The sequence below is a fragment of the Ceratotherium simum genome, chromosome 4 (genome assembly GCF_057802395.1).
Source record: "Ceratotherium simum simum isolate JZ-2026a chromosome 4, ASM5780239v1, whole genome shotgun sequence".
Lineage (NCBI taxonomy): Eukaryota > Metazoa > Chordata > Mammalia > Perissodactyla > Rhinocerotidae > Ceratotherium > Ceratotherium simum.
This window is the reverse complement of record NC_141903.1, coordinates 28,538,195-28,555,887: the sequence shown is the minus strand read 5'-3', so window position 1 is coordinate 28,555,887 and position 17,693 is coordinate 28,538,195. Positions and strand designations below refer to the sequence as shown.

At 40.3% G+C, this 17,693-nt stretch overlaps 1 protein-coding gene across 1 annotated transcript in view; it reads right to left on the bottom strand.

Moving 5' to 3' along the window:
• The window catches only part of HTR4 (5-hydroxytryptamine receptor 4), a 176,244-nt gene that overhangs the window by 14,054 nt on the left and 144,497 nt on the right, over nucleotides 1-17,693 (bottom strand). Inside the window, exons 7-9 of the mRNA XM_087429591.1 lie at nucleotides 13,742-13,895; nucleotides 12,490-12,531; nucleotides 10,643-11,211 (exon numbers count right to left, since the gene is read on the bottom strand). Coding sequence (XP_087285717.1) covers nucleotides 10,643-11,211; nucleotides 12,490-12,531; nucleotides 13,742-13,895 — 765 coding nt within the window. The remainder of the gene's footprint in view (nucleotides 1-10,642; nucleotides 11,212-12,489; nucleotides 12,532-13,741; nucleotides 13,896-17,693) is intronic.

The window sequence follows — 17,693 nt, the reverse complement described above, 5'->3', positions numbered from 1 at the left end:
ATTGCATTAGCGATGCCCCAGGAGCACAGAATTCTGGTAGACCCACCATGCATAAAGAGTTTAGCAAGACTCAAAGCAAATACAAGGGAAACACATTATATATATGAAGCATCTTCCTTTCTTCCATCATCTCTCTGTTGGCAGCTTCTATAACACGCTTATCTTGTAATTGCTTTGAGTCTTGCTGAATTCCCATAGATCATGGGTCCACTAGAGTTCTGTGCTCATGTTTCATACCAACACATCTATGACTGAGTAATTGGGAACACTGATGGCCCTGAGAGGCCACGTTTTCCATTTGAACCAGAACTTGCCAAAGGCAGAAAGAAGGTGGTGATGTTCTAAGAAACAAGGAATCCTATCATGTCTTTTCTCACGTGTGTTGCTTCCCTGTATTAGCCAACCACTGATGCTGAAAATGTTGACGTAGAAAGAAAGGAGAAGACAGGGCAAACCATGGCTCTTTTCCCTTTCAGTCCTTCTTTACTCATCAGTAAGCTGAAGAGAGAGTGTGCTAGTAGAATGTGTGTGTATCAAGAAGTGAAATAAAAACAGTTGCGTTAGTTTTGTGCATGTTTGTTAAAAACAGATACATAAGCACATCTTAATTGAAATGTAGGATTAGTGTAATTTTGGAGATTTCACATACAAGTTAAATGTTCTTACGTTTGCATTTAAAACTGGCATTGTACAATATAAAGACGAACAGTAAATTTCATGCTAATAATCTAAAATTATATTTTATTTTTCTACTAGAAAAAAGATAAATAGCAAATAAAATACACCATGACAAGTTGAGAGAAAAACTGTGGATGAAAGAAAAAGTCTTTACATTTTAATACTTTTAACGGCAATTTTTACTTGCCCTTTGAGAACAAGAGGCCCCGCATTTTCATTTAGCGTTGGGCCTACAAATTATGTAGCCAGCTCTGGAGGAGGTTGGGGGAGATAAGGCAAGGTCATCCTCATCCATCTTTGATTCACGCAGATTAAGTATGCTTTGGCTCAAAACAATGAGGTAAATGTTGAATCCAATTGTAACCTCCAAAGTTCAAGGTAAAGGCCATAAAATGGCTTTTAAATGTCAAACAACTTTCCAACCTTAGCAGAAACCTCTAAGGATCCAAAGTAAATCAAACCTAAATTATTTCCTCATCCATGGGTACTCTTCCAATCCACTGTGTGAAAACCTTTATTTTAAAAGGGAATTCTGATGTGTTGAAATTAAAAATTGGCATGTGGTTTCACAGTGAAAAAAGAACTATTCCAGTTAGGGAATTAATAAATATTTTTTAAAGCGGTGAAAACTTGTTTGAGTATACACCATCCAAGTGAACAGTAAGGTCTGATAAGAGCATTCGTTCATTCAACTAATACATATACTAACGGAGCAATGTGCTACACCCTGGGGGAAATTTTGGGAATAACACAGACATGTTACCTGCCCTCATATACTGCCAGTCTGGCTGGAGAGACAGAAAATAAACAAGTAATCAACAAGTAAATACAATCATAAATTCTGATAATTGTTATTTATAAAGGAAACAACAAAGTGCAAGAACCCAGACGAAGTTTTTTCTTCTACTGTCTTTTGTGGGAATCTTGTTCTCTTTGCTTCTTTCTCACTTTCAATTTTTCTCTATCCTCATATTTTCTTCCTCTATTGATTCCATATATAAATCTGAATATACTAATATTGCACATGAGAATGTCAGAGACTTATATAGCACATCCACTAGAATTGGTTTATTTATTAGTGAGCTTTGGTTGATAATAGTTAGTAAGTCTGAGGGAAAGCATGTATTTCCTCCTTCCAGAGAGAAGGATCATATAGCTCTAGAGCTGTTTTGTCCAATAGAACTTTTTACGATGGTGGAAATATTCTACATTTGCACTCTCTAATCCAGTAGCTACTCACAACATGTGGCTACTGAGCTCTTGGAACGTGATTAGTGGTTACCCTATTGGACAGCATAGCTCTAGAGATCTCTAAATCAATGGAAAATCTGTTTATCAGGGGGATTGAGAGTGGATAATGGAGGATGGTAGCCAATAGCCAAGTTAGATAGACAAGAAGTTCTTTGGAAAGTGCCTGCAGAAGTTCTCAGCCTTCTCGGGAAATGGGTGAGCGCCCTAGATTTGAGCAAGGTGTAAACTTGGAGAACGAGGGAAGATAGCTAAGCCTGGCATGCCAGCAGAGAAACTCTGCTAAACTTTGCCTGCAATCTCTGCCTGTCTTAACTAATTTATAAATAGTCTGTGCTTATAACATAATTATCTCTCCCATGAGGGCAGAGCTTTGCAGTTAGCAGCGCAATTTCACATCCATTATCTTCTTTGATTTTTCACAATGAGGGAGTGAGATAGGCAGGTCAGGGATTATTCACCCAGGAAGCCAAATTTGGAATCCTCAACAGATTTCATGTAGAAGAAGTCTCTTTTCTAAGGTTACCATCAGCACTCCAATTCCCTGATTCTGCCTTGGATCATCTGAGCTAATATTTGAGGAGACGGTTAAACAGAAGAGAAGTTAAGCCAGGGGAGAAGGGACAGAAGCACTCCTTCATCCCCTTGTCAAGTCTCACAATGTTCTAGACACTTTACTAGGCTCTGAAGATACAGCAGTGAACAAGACTAGAAAGATCCTTGGCATTTATCCAGTAGACAAAGAACTACAGAATCAAAACACTAAAGAACCACAAATCAAATCAATATGGCTTGTTCCTGTCACCTATCACCCATGTGACTATGTGTCATAGTCTATATTGGTCACACTATACTTCCCAAGTGGGAAGAATCACTTGGCTTGAAGAATGACTAAGCTAAGACAAGCTTCTAAAGGAATTTTCTCCCATTTTTTACTAGTTAAAGTCAGATAAAATTATTATCCTTTAAGAGACTCTAAAAGAACCTAAGAATTATAATATGTGCCATAACCCTGGAGCACAATCAATGCCAGTACACTTTGGACCATTCCAATCCATGAAAGTCTAGGACTGTGGTTCTCAAAGTTTAATACGCATAAGAGTCATCTTGGCAAAAATGTCATTTTCACTAACCTGCCCCAGTTCAGTGAATGGGGCCTAGGAATTAGTGTTTTGACTAAGCTCCCTAGTGATTCTAATGCAAGTAGTCTTCTGACCATACTTTGGAGGAAAAATGATCAAGAAAAATAAAAATAATAGCTGCAAATAAAGAGACATGATTATGTTCTCCAAACCTTCAACAATATTGCATGGACAGTAATGGAAGAAGTTGGGAAATTTAGATTGTAAAAGAAAATCCTCAAAGGGACATGTAACAAAAATATACTGAAAAGCAATATAAAAGATGTAGCCTGGTTTTCCCTTGCTCAAGACAGAACTAGGGCCAGTAGGTAGAAGTCCCTTTAGTTTTAAAGGAAACTTTTAAGTTTCCTTTAAAAGGAAAGTCATAGGGACTTCTACCTTTAAAAGGAAGACCTTGCAAACTCTAAAGCTGCCCAACCATTGAGTAGGCTCATCAAGTAGTAAGATTCTCTCATTGCAGGAATTCAAGTTAAGACTGGATGACCATCATCAGTGACAATGAGGAAAGACTGGAAAGTGATGACCATCATCAGTGATGATGAGGAAAGATTGGAACAGTGGTGACCATCATCAGTGATGACGAGGAAAGACTGGAAGAGTGATGACCAACATCAGTGACGATGAGGAAAGATTGGAACAGTGATGACCTTCATCAATGAAGACAAGGAAACTGAAGGTAGTAATCCTTCAGCTCCCATTAAATCTGTGCACAACTCCAGTGATGTCCACTGTACTGTGATTATTTGCTTATGTGTCTCTTTCCTCAGTTAGGCTGTGAGCTCAGAGAGTCACCAACTCTCGTTCACCTTTATATCTACCACCTCAAACACAGTGCCTGGCACATTAGGTGCTCAGCACACAGTTACTGTGATTCAAACCTCAGAACCTAATGAATCAAGATCCAGAATCTGCAAACCTGGACTTCTGAGGAGTCTCCTGTAACTTCACAAGAAAATTTTGGATTTGACAGCAATCTCTTCTGCTATCAACAGTGAACAAGCAGCAATATTCCTGCTTGTCTCCTTCAGGAAAGTTTTAAAGTTTCCTTCAATAAAGGTCTTACACTTTTATTTTATATTTTTTTAGTAACTTTAGTTATTGCTTCTGTGGATGGTAGTGTTTTTCTTTTTTTTTTTTTTTTAAAGATTTTATTTTTTCTCCCCAAAGCCCCAGTAGATAGTTGTGTGTCATAGCTGCACATCCTTCTAGTTGCTGTATGTGGGACGCGGCCTCAGCATGGCCGGAGAAGCAGCGCGTCGGTGCGAGCCCGGGATCCGAACCCGGGCCGCCAGCAGTGGAGCGCGCTCACTTAACCACCAAGCCACGGGGCCGGCCCGGTAGTGTTTTTCTTAATTCACATTCCAGTTGTTTATTTCTAGTACGTAGGAGTCACTGAATGTCAAGTGTTATCTAGTATCTGGACATCCTTGTGAAATATCTTAATTTTCATAGTGTATTTCATACAGTGGATTTTCCTCGTAGATGACCATATTGTTTATAAATAATGGCAGCTTGGCTCTTTTTTTCCCACTTTTTTACCTCATATTTCTTCCTTCTGTCGTTTGCATTTTGCTGTACAATGTTGAACAGTAGAGGTGACAAGGCATCCTCGTCCAACTCCTGACTTGAGTAGGAATACAGGTTATTTCTTCCCTTCTCTGCCATTATGTTTGATGTGAGTTTCCTGGAGTGGGAAAAGTGACTTCTATAAGACTAAGAGGGGTATTGGTGGATGGGAAAACATAGCTATAGAACCAGGTTAAGGATGCGACAAGGAGAGAGAAGCTGGCTCCAAATTCACTAAGAATCAGTTCACACACATGGTGAACCTCTTAGAACCCATTGTCCACACACTGGTGTTATACTTTTTTCTAATATATACGTGCATACAAATTAAAACTGCCCAAGAAAGCATTTATATGACAATAATTCATGTTTGGAAACTATTTTTTAAGAGGCTATGTAACCTATACATCTAGACAAACTATTTCATCAACCAACCAAATGGTATCTTCACTTCTGTTTTGATTATGGGCTGGATACTCCCAAAAAACATACTTATCCAACAGATAACAACCACACACAACTGCAGACGTCTCTGCTACTGTGTACTCTTGTTACTACAATCTGAGTGATCAAAGTTCTCTAAGAATGTCTTGCAAAAACATATTTTATTTTATTGGTTATCCATCTGCTTGTTCAATAATAAAATGTTATGTAAATCAAAGGGCCACAAGGCTGGGACGAAGATTGGAAGACCTACTATTCTAAACCGTTGAGGCCAGACTGGCCTGTTTTTAATTCAACTGGAAAAGTAAAATTCCATTTTCTCAAAAAGGCTTTAAGAGAAAAAGGCTCCACAATTTCAGAGTATTGTCATGACCTGCCTCTCCTCAATGTGATTCCTGGTTGCAGACTAAGTCTTAGGGAAGATTTAAAAAAAAACAGATAATTTTCAATCTTTAGTATTTTAATCTTTCATAAACCTGAAGACATTTCATTATTAAAAATTTATTATAGATCATTTGATCATCTGCTCTTTTGTAGACACTGTGTGAGGGACTGTATGGTACATAGAGAAGAGAAAGCCATAAGTTCTACCCTCAAGAAATATTTGATCTTACAGAATTTAAATAAAGAATTCTATAATCTAAAGCAACACAAATGCCATGAAAAATAGCACTGTAAGCAGGCCATTGCCACCTAGAGAAAGTAGAAAAGAACAAACGCCCCAGTTGAAAAAATGTAAAAAGGGTGTGTTCTGCAAACTATAGAGGGAAGAGTTCAATATCCATCCTGAGGTGGGCTTCTTTTAAATTGATTATTTCTTTGAGTAGTCATTGGGTACCCAGAGATAGGAGTCAACATGAGATTACTAAGAATAGGCCCATCTGACATAACCTTATTTTCTTTTTAGAAAAGAGACTGAAAAATGCCTGGATTCGAACAAGTTACTAGTCTTCCACAGTTTGGAGACAAGATAGAGAAACATGAGCAGGAAGACAGAGTTGATAGACTGATAAATGGCTCACTATATTTATCCACAGAGTCAAGATAAATGTGAGAAATGATAACCCTAACCCTGACTCTAAGTGGCCTGGACTAGACTGAGCTCTGGGGTCAGGAAGACTTTCGTCTGAAATCTAGCTCCAACATTTACTATTTGTATGACTTTGGATAAATTACTTTCTCTCTCTAAACCTTGGTTTCCTCATCTCTAAAATGACGATAATTATAATACCAATCTCTTTGGTTGTTGTAAAAATTAAATGCAATGATGTATTCAAAGTTCTTAAATACAATAACTGGCACATTCTCTTCTGGAATTATGTTAGGCATCATAATCATAATTATGATTAATAACATGGAAGGAGGTCTCTAGTGACCTATCCAGTACTTTGTCAATGGATGCTTTGGATGAGGAAAATGAAGGCACACTTATCAAATTCCAAATTTTACACATGCAGCTATAAATTCGCTCAGGCATCATCCTACATTTCTGTGATTTATATTTTGCCCCTATGGTTGGATTTTACATTTACTTCTATTTAACTCCATATTTTCAATACCAGCTAACTGGTTTTTCTTTTTTAAATCTTTACATCTGTCTTCTAACGTTAGTTCTTCCTCAGAGCCACAGAAAAGTGTCTAGATTTAGTAACATGGTAGATGACGGTTCCATTTATGGAGACAGGGAAGATTCAGGGAATTTGTGTTTAGGGGGCAGGATACAGAATGATTCTGTTTTAGATGCATTAAATTTGAGATTCCTAAGAGGCACCTATATGGGGTAGTCAAGGAAGAAAATTGGATCTTGTGGTCTGGAGTTCAGAGGACAGCTATGACCTGGAGATATTAATTAAAGAGAAGTCGACAGCATGAAAATAGGTATTTAAAGCTAGGGATAGTTAAATAACATAAAGTAAGAATGTAGTCTGAGAAGAGTATCAAGTACCAAGCCCTGAAGAACTCCAACATTTAGAGGCCAGATAGAGAAGGAAGAACCTGTAAAAAATACTAAGAAAGAGTTGCTGGTGAGTTAGGAGGAAAACCAGGCAAGTATCGTGTTTAGGAAAATTAATGTGGAAACTATTTCAAGAAGGAAGATGGGACAATTGTAAGAGGTCAAATAAGAATAGTGTTTTCAAAATTTGAAACTTCTTTATGACAAAAGTTAACCAAAGTTCAAAAGCAAGCAGAAGATGGGGAGATGTATTTGCAAATTATATGTAACAAAGGACTAATATTCAGAATATAATAAAGAACATCCAGAAATTAATAAGAAAAATACAACAAGGTTGTCACATAAAGCACCAAACATATGAAGATGTAGTTCACCTAAGGAGAAATGTATGTCAATAACTTTTAAATTAGTCAATAATTAATTTAGGGGCTGGCCCTGTGGCTTAGTGGTTAAGTACACACACTCTGCTACCAGCGGCCCGGGGTCAGATCCCCGGCGCACACCGATGCACCGCTTGTCCGGCCATGCTGAGGCGGCGTCCCACATACAGCAACTAGAAGGATGTGCAACTATGACATACAACTATCTACTGGGGCTTTGGGGAGAAAAAGGGAAAAAAAAAAGAAGGAGGAGGATTGGCATGGATGTTAGCTCAGGGCTCATCTTCCTCACACAAAAATAAATAAATAAAATAATTAATTTAAAAGAGGTTTAACCTTCTAAATCATCTGGAAAATGCAAATTAAATGAAAGCGTTTTTTAAATTAGCAAAATAGTAACAGATGTATAATATTCAGTGTTGGTGAGGGGAAGGAGTAGAGGCTACCCTCACACTCTGCTGATGAGAATGATCACTACAGTGTTCTAGGAGTTCGATTTTATGGTAAACATAACATTTTTAAACGCACATACATGTCAATAGAGCAATTTCACTTTAGGTAGCTATTTGAGAGAAATACTGGCATATGCACAAAGAAATGTGTTCAAGAGCATTAAAAACAGTACAGTTTGTCATAGCGAAAGATTGGAAACTCCTACACATCCACTAATGGGAAATAATTAAATACATTTTAATCCATATTTTTGGTATAGAAGATTATTTAGTACAGAACAGTTAAAAAGAATGAGTTAGATCTATATGTTCTGAGGTAGAATGATCTCTAAAATGCATTGTTAAGGGATAAAAAGCAAGGTGCAGAAAAGTACATAGACAATGGCCCCATTTATATAAAGTAAAGGGAGAAAAATCTATGAATCCATAAGTTTTTATGAATGTTTGTAAATGCATTGAAAAGATCACCAGACTAGTGTTAACTGTTGTCTCTGAGGCTAGGGGTAGGATTAGCAGGATAAAAGCTGATTTTACTTCTGATAGTTTGGGTTTTATATTTCTTGAATTCATCTGAATTTGTTGATGTCCTATTTGTGGGATTTTTGAGAAAAATACGAATTTTTTCTTAAGTTGTGTCAAGTTAAAACAATTGATCTGAAGAATTAATTGCATGATTTGTTCATTTATTCAACAAGAGTTTAAGTTCCTACTACACACTGGGCAACATATCGGGTATTCGGTATGTAGCAGTGAATAAAACACGTAGGATTCCTGCCCTTGCAAGGCTTACACCCTAGAGGATTCAGGTTTCAGAGTCCTCTCTCCTCTGTATACGCTGCCCCTACTCTTATGAGATTCCTCACCTCCACAGAAAAATATCTCAGACCAATTTCCTGCGTTTTTCATGACCTCATGAAGAAATGCAAAGAATAAAGTATGGAGAGTATATCCATAAGCCATCTCTAAACTACTATCTCTGCTTTACAATTCCACTGCAGATTTCCAAAAGCAGCAGGGATAAAACAGTACAGTATTAGTAAAACAGGACTTCTTGGGCTGCCCTAGAAACCCTCAAACTCTTTCTATGACTGTTTCTATGGGAAAAGGCCACCCAATTCTAAACAACTGACTTAGCAAATGCTCTGCTGGAGCATATTCTGTTTGTAAGATGTTGACAGCCTGTACTCAGGCAACTGCTAGCTTAAATAGCTAAAAACTCTCTGGCACCCACACAGAAGTTCTTGCACACACACTTTACTTTATGGGTGGGTCCTTTCTATGACACTTGCTAAGGCATAATAGTTAGGAGAGCATGTCAGCCTATAGGAGTATACTTTGAGGCCCTTCTGCCACCTAGAATCTCTACACCATACTGGGCTTTAGCTACAAGTCTGCCCACACGGGTAGCAGAAAACTGAATTCATGCTTCTGAGCAGCCTCTGAGGCAAAGCATTTATATTTCATAGCTATTCCCATTTTCTCTTCTTCTTTTCTTACACATGCAAATGAAAATTCCCCAGTTTTCAGCTGCCAGAACAGATGAATACTGTCATCATCAGAAAAATTAAATGCTTGTCTCAAAGAAGGAATTGCTCTTTAGAAATTCCTGTGTATCTCAGGGCAAAGAAAAAAAATGTTGACAATTCATCTTTGCTACAGGATGAGTGTACTTATGGCACACGGCTTTTCACAGCTGAGAACAATTCTAGCTCAGGGGAGCCAGAAAATTCTCAGGGTTTAGAGAGAGGTATCATGACTAGTCACTGAATATTCAACTCCAAAGTCACTCCTGCTTCCATCAACCTATGTAACCTTGGGTAAATCACTTGACCTGTCCAGGTTCTTTCCTATTCCATTCTGTTCTCTCTGCCTGGAATTCCTTCCTTGATATCTCCTCCAAGTCTCAAATTCTTATAAAATGCTGTTCTGTGAAGCCTTCCCTGATTCCCTGAAGCCAAATCAGCTTCTTTCCTGCTCACATCCCCACTCTATATTGCCCCATAACCGTTACATCACATATCACATGGCATTACTCTTGTACATTTATCATTCTCCTTATTTTAGTCTATCATGCTATTTTATGACCATCTTAGGGTATCAGGCAAGATGCTATTACTACTACTCCTACTAATATTAATAACAGCATTAGTAGTATTGTGAGTGCTTATGGGCCCTATATGGACACATTATCTCTAATTGTCACAAAAACTCTATGAGATGGATATTGTTACCATTATTGTTACCATTTTTTTACAGTTGAGGAAAATAAAACCAAGAGAGATTATACAAATGGTTAGTAGTGGCACTGAGAGTCAAAATAAAATTTATTTTACCTTAAAGCCCATGCTTGTAACCACTACCCTAAAATACTACCTTTAAATAATAGTAGATGATATTTACTAAGTGCTTACTAGGTGTCAGGCTCTGTACTACATGTGCTATGTACATTAACTAATTTGATCCTCACAAAAACCGTGGGATATAGATATAGTGATTATGATCTCAATTAAAAAAAATGAAATTAAGGTTCAGAATGGTTAAAGACTTGCCCAAGGCCATAGAACTATGGAGACTGGATTTCAACGTAGGTCAGTCTTCCCCCAGATCCTGAATCCTCACTCACGACTCTATTCCATGACCAGATGGTAGAATTTTCTTTAATCTTTGCAAACACTGCACAGGTTTTCAAGAATAACCCCTCTGGAAACAGAAAACTGGAGAGTTAACTCTTCTGAGCCATGCAAATGAACAAAATCTCTCAAGCCCCTAAGCACTCACCTTAGTACATGTGTGGATCCATTAATGGTTGTGGTTGAACAGGGGACAGTCTGGCCCAGAATGGAAGGTCTTCGGTAGCGTTCATCATCACAGCACAGGATGATGAGGAAGGCACGTCTAAAAGACTTATTCAAGAAGGCGTAGAGAAAGGGGTTCAACCCAGAATTGATGTAGCCAAGCCAGAGGAAAGCGGTCCACACCTGTCCGGGGACAGTGTAGTCTATGAATGGATCCACAACGTTGGTGACAAAAAATGGAGCCCAGCAGAGGCAGAAGCAACCCATGATGATGCACAGGGTCTTGGCTGCTTTGGTCTCTGTCCTCATGCGATGAGTGCTATGCTGGTCTGCCGGCAGGGGCCTGCCCTCCGAGGGGGCTCCTGCCCGTTGTAACATCTGGATCTGGTGGGCATGCTCCTTAGCTGTGACATATATGCGATAATAGGCCAGCACCATGAGGAGAAACGGGATGTAGAAGGCCACCACAGAGCAGGTGATGGCGTACGGCTTGTTGACCATGAAGATACAGTATGTAGAGTTAGAGTTCTGGTTGAACTTCCTTTTTTCTATCTGAGAGTTGGCGGGAGAGAGGAAGCGAGGAAGGGAGGGAGAAAGGGAAGGAAAAAGTGAAGAGGAAGAAGCAGGAAGGGAACGAGGAAAATTGTAACAAAAGAAAAAGGGATGAAAAAGAAGAAGAGAAAAGGAGGAATTGGAAAGTAGAAAGAAGGGGATGGGGACAGAGAAGGAAGAATAAGCGAAAAGGGGAAAGGAAAGAAAGAAGAAGGTTTATCAGCAAAGTTTTCATTTTCTTATCAGCCTACAGCACATAGAACCATGATGGTAGAAAAGGAATATAACCATATCCCAGGGCTCAGAGGGCTTGTCTGTCCACAAGGGGCTGAGGGCCCCAGCAAAGAGTAGAAATAAAATAGGGACAAAATCATTCTTCACTCTACCTACCCTACCAATAGTGGAGTTAACGTCTCCTCCCTTCCCAGTCTGCTTGCACACACTGTATCTGGTAGTTAAAGTCTTCAAACTGTGGCTCATCTCCTTTAAGACTATATAGGTCTTTAAGATATAGGCCTAGCCGGTTTTGGCTAGGCCTATATCTCAGCATTTCCTCTATAAAATTTAGAATTAGCTCATCAATTTCCATAAGCGTCTTCTAGGATTTTGATTGGAGTTAAAATAGAACAATTGAGGGAGATCCACATCTTTACAACGTTAAATCTTAAGTTCCCTTAAGTCTTTTAAAATTTATTTCAGTAATATTTTATAATTTTTCGTGTAAATGTCTAGCACATCTTTTGTTAGATTTATTCCTAAGTATTTGATTTTCATTCTACTGCAAATGGTATCATGTTAAATTCTTAATCCTGCTTGTTGCTAGTATGTAGAACTCGGTGAAAACTTTTTGTATTAAGAGCATAGACTCTGAAAGTCCAGTAAGCCTGGCCTTAGATATAGTCACTACCACTCCCTACCAATGTGATATCAGCTAATGACTTAACCTCTCTGATCCTCAATTTCCTGAGGACAATAACAGGATTTGCTTCATAGCATTGTTGTGAGGCCTGAGTGAGATAACAATGATTACATTAACCCGGGGCTCAGCACACAGTAAGTGTTCCACAATTGTGGCCATTATTGTTATTATTCTCTTGGTTGTTAGAAACTTGAATTTCATTTCCCCCAAGAATGATAAAACTGAAAGTTTGAAAGAAGAGGGGTAGGATTCAAGAAAACATCCATACAGTCTCCCTTGTCCGGACCCCCTTTTACTTCTCCACTCCTTTGTCCCCAGCATTTCTTTCAGAAGCCCAAGGAACTCTTGTTCTCACATACCACATGCCAATCCTGGCCCAGCCTTGGTTTGGATATCCTTTCCTGGACAAAGAACAAGGCAAGATTAGGGGCTTGGGAATGGGGTGGAGAGAGGAAGGGGCAGCTCCTGCTCTGACTGGTCCCGTTGGGCCAGAGCTCGCTCTCAGTCTCTCCTCTCCATTCCCCTTCTACCTCCACGTGGTCCTGAGATCAGTTTTAAAGTGCCTGCCTGACAGCTTCCTAGGGAACATATATCCCTGCTAACGAATCCAGACCACAGCTTTTGATCTTCCTTACAAGTCCGGTAATACAAACGCAGCATGTCAGAGCTGGACATGTCTGAAAGATCATCGGAAGAGGGGCTGGCAAATGCCTGCCATGTGTGCCACACGCTGTTCTCCTATACCACTGGAAGATACCACTGGAAGATGCTATTCTCCACTGAGGACCAAGGGATCTTCTCATCGCAGCCCTCCAGGAAGTGGGTCAGTGACAGAGCTAGGCTCAGTGCTCAGTTCTCTTGACTCCTGGCCCAGCGCTCCCTTCATTCTCTAGAAGCCTCCACCCACATGTTTTCTGTGGGTCATTGTAAGCCTCATAGACTCTCAGCATGGAATGGGATGAAGGCCTCTTGGGGCACATCACATACCTCAAACTCTGGAGTCTGACTGCTAAGCTGTGAACACCTGTTCTGCTATTCACTAGCTGTGTGACATTGGGCATGTTACTTTACCTTTTTTTAATTTTTTTTTTGTGAGGAGGATCAGCCCTGAGCTAACATCCAATGCCAATCTTCCTCTTTTTTGCTGAGGAAGACCGGCCCCGGGCTAACATCCGTGCCCATCTTCCTCTGCTTTACATGGGACGCTGCCATAGCATGGCTTAACAAGCGGTGCATCGGTGCACGCCCGGGATCCGAACCGGCGAACCCAGGGCCACCACAGTGGAGCGTGCGCACCCAACCGCTTGCGCCACCGGGCCGGCCCTCAACTTCACCTTTTTTGAGCCTGAGTTTTCTCATCTCTGAAATGGGAAAATTTAATTTTCTCAAAAGCACGTTGTCAGGATTATATGTATTTAGTGTACTTTCTGGCATACAGTAAGCTTTCAAAAATGTTAGCCTGCTTTTTTTGCTGTTACTGTTGTTACTCAGATCAGTACCAGAATCTTTCTTAGAATATCCACCCAACGTGATATTGTTTGTTTATGTAGAACCCCAAGCAAACCAAAGTTAATCAGACAGTAAACCAGTGGGGTCTGCGTGGGTACTTACCAAATCAATTATGCCAATGTTATTCCAGCCTTGCATTATAGGGAGAAAAGAGATAAACGTGGGGATGACCCAGCAGCCTCCCAGCATTAATGCGATGCGCAGAGGGGTCATCTTGTTCCTATAGACCAAAGGCTGGCAGCAGATGGCGTAATACCTGGAGACAGAACAGAGGGGTGGGTGCCATGGGAAAGGAGGAATGAGAGGGACGAGGGAGAAAGATGTGATGAGAGGAAGAGGGGAGAAGGAGAGGGATGGAGAAGGGAGAGAGAAGCAAGAAAAGAACAGAGGAAAGAAAAACCACAATTATACAATAAAATGTTATATTGGCCAATGAGTTTCTGCTAATATAAACAGAAACTTGAGATCACATCTGAGAATCACTGCCTGGAGTCAGCCCCACCTCCCTCTTCCTCTCCTAAGGAAGCTCGACACACACCTGAGGGTCTGCTCTTTCTCAGGCACAGTTCCAACACTACCCTCATGCCTGGGCATTTTAGGAGCTTCTGTCCAGCCCTCTGGGCCTCAGTGTCCAGACATCTGTCGCCCTCTTTGATAACAACTTGAGGTGACCCAGGCTTGGCCCTACATCTGAGCTCTGAGAACTGTATCTCAGATGTGTCCCTGTCCTCTTGATCACCTGCCTATACTGAAGAGATGCCCTAAGTCGCTGTGCCTTAAATTGTGGTCCAGGGACTCCACCTTGCTCCTCTGCATCAGACTCACCTGAGGAGGCCTATTTAAAATGCAGATTCCAAGGATCTCCTGAATCAGAGCTTGTTGGGGGGGGCCTGGAGTTTGCATTTTGACAAGTGGAAGTCATTACTGCTGTTTGCTAAGTATGTCCAGTTCCCCTTTCTGGGCACACGTACTTCCTGGCCTCCTTGTGGTTGAGTTAGGCCAAGTGACTGGTCTGGCTAATAAGTCGTGAGCAGAATTGACACGTGTTACTTCTGGGCTGGACCATTTAATTGTTTCTCTGATGCCAAGAATGTAAAATTTCAAACATTTCCTGTTCCATAATTTCCTACCTACTGGTAGAGACCACCTCACCCCGTTTATCATGGTCTGATCTTCCTCAGGGGACCACTGTTCATCCTTTTTTGAGTCCATGTTCTGCCTATTGTACTAGTTTTCTGCTTACCTCCAGATAGAGGTGCAACGTGCCAGACTCAATGATCTAGTCTCTAAGTCCCAGACTGCTCCTTGCATGTTACTCCAGCCTTGGAGATCACCACTTCCATGCCCAGGCAGTTCACGGAATTTGACAACAGGCAAAATATCACAGTAAGTCTCTCAGCTATTTGTCTTTGGAAGAGTCAAAGAATAAACTGCAAAAAGACAGCCTGAAGGCTAAGTCTATTCTTTAAGATTTTATACCATTTAATGACGAGCCACCCCCTTATACTCCTCATTTTATGCAGTTCTCTCTGTTAATTTTTCCCACCTCTTCTTTTCTTTTCTTAATCCAAAGCGTAACTAACATAACAATGGCTATATTCTTTGAAGAGGTGGTGGTAGGATGAATTGGGAGAAAGCGTGGAATGAGGAGAGCCCAGTATTGCAAGCATGAGAAGTGGGTGCCTCAGGGCTGGGAGGGGAGGATACACCCTTCCCTCCAAGGCATCAAGGAGCAGCTGACCACACTGTGCCAGGCAGCTTCCTGTGGCCAGAGAGGCAGTGGGTGTCCTGACCTGCACCAAAGTGCAAGGAACAACAGACCAAAGAATGGGAGAGAGGCTAACTTAGACACTCATTTTCTCTATCTATAAAACTGACATGGTAGCCAAATCTAACTAAAGAGAACTCAGTAATGGAAACAATCATGATTAGCTATAATTCCCTCCGTGTTCTTGACTTTATAAGAAAGGCAAATTCTATCAGAGTGGCAATTTTTTCTCAATGGCTATATTAATAAGCATCAGAAGTTTATTATTAACATAGAGTTAATGATGAATTTGGACTATATGAAAATATACTTTTTTTCATATTTTGCTTCCTTCCTCATTTCCTGCTAGAGGGCCTAGATTAGACATTTGGTTTTGTACATTTAGCATCCTTCCTCCATTCTCTTGGTAATAACATCTCAAATCCTTTGGGAATTATCTCTCCTTTGTTTCTGTAATGTTGTTGGGAAAGCAGATGATGAGACTCTGACTTTTCTGGCCGGGGAGTGACTCAGTCAGACTTTCTCCTGGAACTCTGCATGTCACGCAGAGTGATGCAAATATGGGAAAGTCAGCGGAGGTCCCACAGCAGCCTCCTGGCAGGGTTGAGAGTAGCTCCTGCTCCTTGGATCTTTGGGGCGGCCATGCTCTTACCCCTTCAGATCCTCATTCTTTAGCTCTTCCTTCAATTAAATAAGCCACCTCATATCTTTCCAATAACTTCCCTTTTTGCTTACGGTGGTGTTATAAGTTGGATTGTGTCCCCCCTCTCCCAAAAGATATGTTGAAATCCTAACCCTCAGTACCTTGGAATATGACCATATTTGGAAATAGGATCTTTACAGAGGTAATAAAATTAAAATGAGGCCCTTAGGGTGGGCCCTCATCCAATATGACTAATGTCCTTATAGAAAGGGAAATTTGGAAACACAGACAGATATGCTCAGAGAGAAGATGGCTATGTGAAGATGGATGATTGGAATGATGCATCTATAGGTCAACGAACACCAAGGATTGCCTGAAACTAGAAGAGGCAAGGAAGAATCGTTTTCCTGCAGGTTTCAGAGGGTGCATGACCCTGCTGACACCTTGATTTCAGACTTCCGACCTCTACAACCATGAGAGAATAAATTTCCTCTTGTTCCAAGCCACCCAGTTTGTGTTATAACTTTGTTATAACAGTTCTAGCAAACTAATCAAGTTGGCTAAAGGCCATCTTTGTTACTTGCAACCAAAGTATCCTGCCTCAGTAAAAATGGTTTTAATGCCAGACATGTTCTTCATAGACACTTTGTTCTGAGTAAGAATGTCTTTGTTTTATTCAATATACTTCCAGATCACAGCTCAAGTTACAGCATTCCTTCATCTACCTACAAGGGATAAGTGAAGAATAGATGTTGCCCTATCTTTGCTGTATAATTTATGATTTTTGAGGTTTGGAACAGGTGCCAAAATGTTGATTAAAGACAGGATTTCAGGAATTTTGGTTTGGGTCTCCAATGTCACATAAATCCAAAAGTTCACAAAAACATGGCCAAATTAAATATCTTGCAGGACAAAAGAAAGGTAAGTCTGAGGAACCAGGATGTCTGACCTGAGAAGATTCTTTCAATTTCCATGAGTGGATGTGGACGTTTAGTGAGTTATGTTGGGAAGACAATAAAATTTACAGAAGAGGACTTTAGAATATATGGTTATATTGGTGCTCAGAGCATTTTTATGAAAGCCTTTCTTTCTAAGTCTGGCTTGGCCAGGGTGGTTCCCTGCTTCCCACGGCATGATGAATATCCTGTGGACAATAAGATCTTCCCACGTTCTGCTGTCCAAACGTTCTACGCTTTAATTTGCATTACTCTAGGTTACTAGGAGCTACTGCTACAGGGAAGTAAATAGTGGTGACAGTTTCCTTTTGAAATTCAACTTCAAGGGGGATATTGTGGATGTAATACACATTTTACCAACCCCTTACACATTTTACGTACACAGTCAGCGCCCTGGACAATGAATGGTGGAAATAAAGTTGCTTGCACAGCTCACTCCAAAGGGGGCTAAGTTGGGACACACCCACGGTCTCTTGCACAGACAGGTGTAGAAAGTTACTCTTGCATGATGTGGGGTTGTTGGACAAGCCTGGGAAAAGTCCTTTATCCCCTACTTTAAAAATTGGCAATAACTAAAGGGGAAAAAAAGAATTTTATTTTATTTTAAATAGATTATCTGAATTGTGAGTGATAGATAAAGATGAAGAAGAGAAATACCAAATTGTGTCTAGGTATGTGTTTTACTTC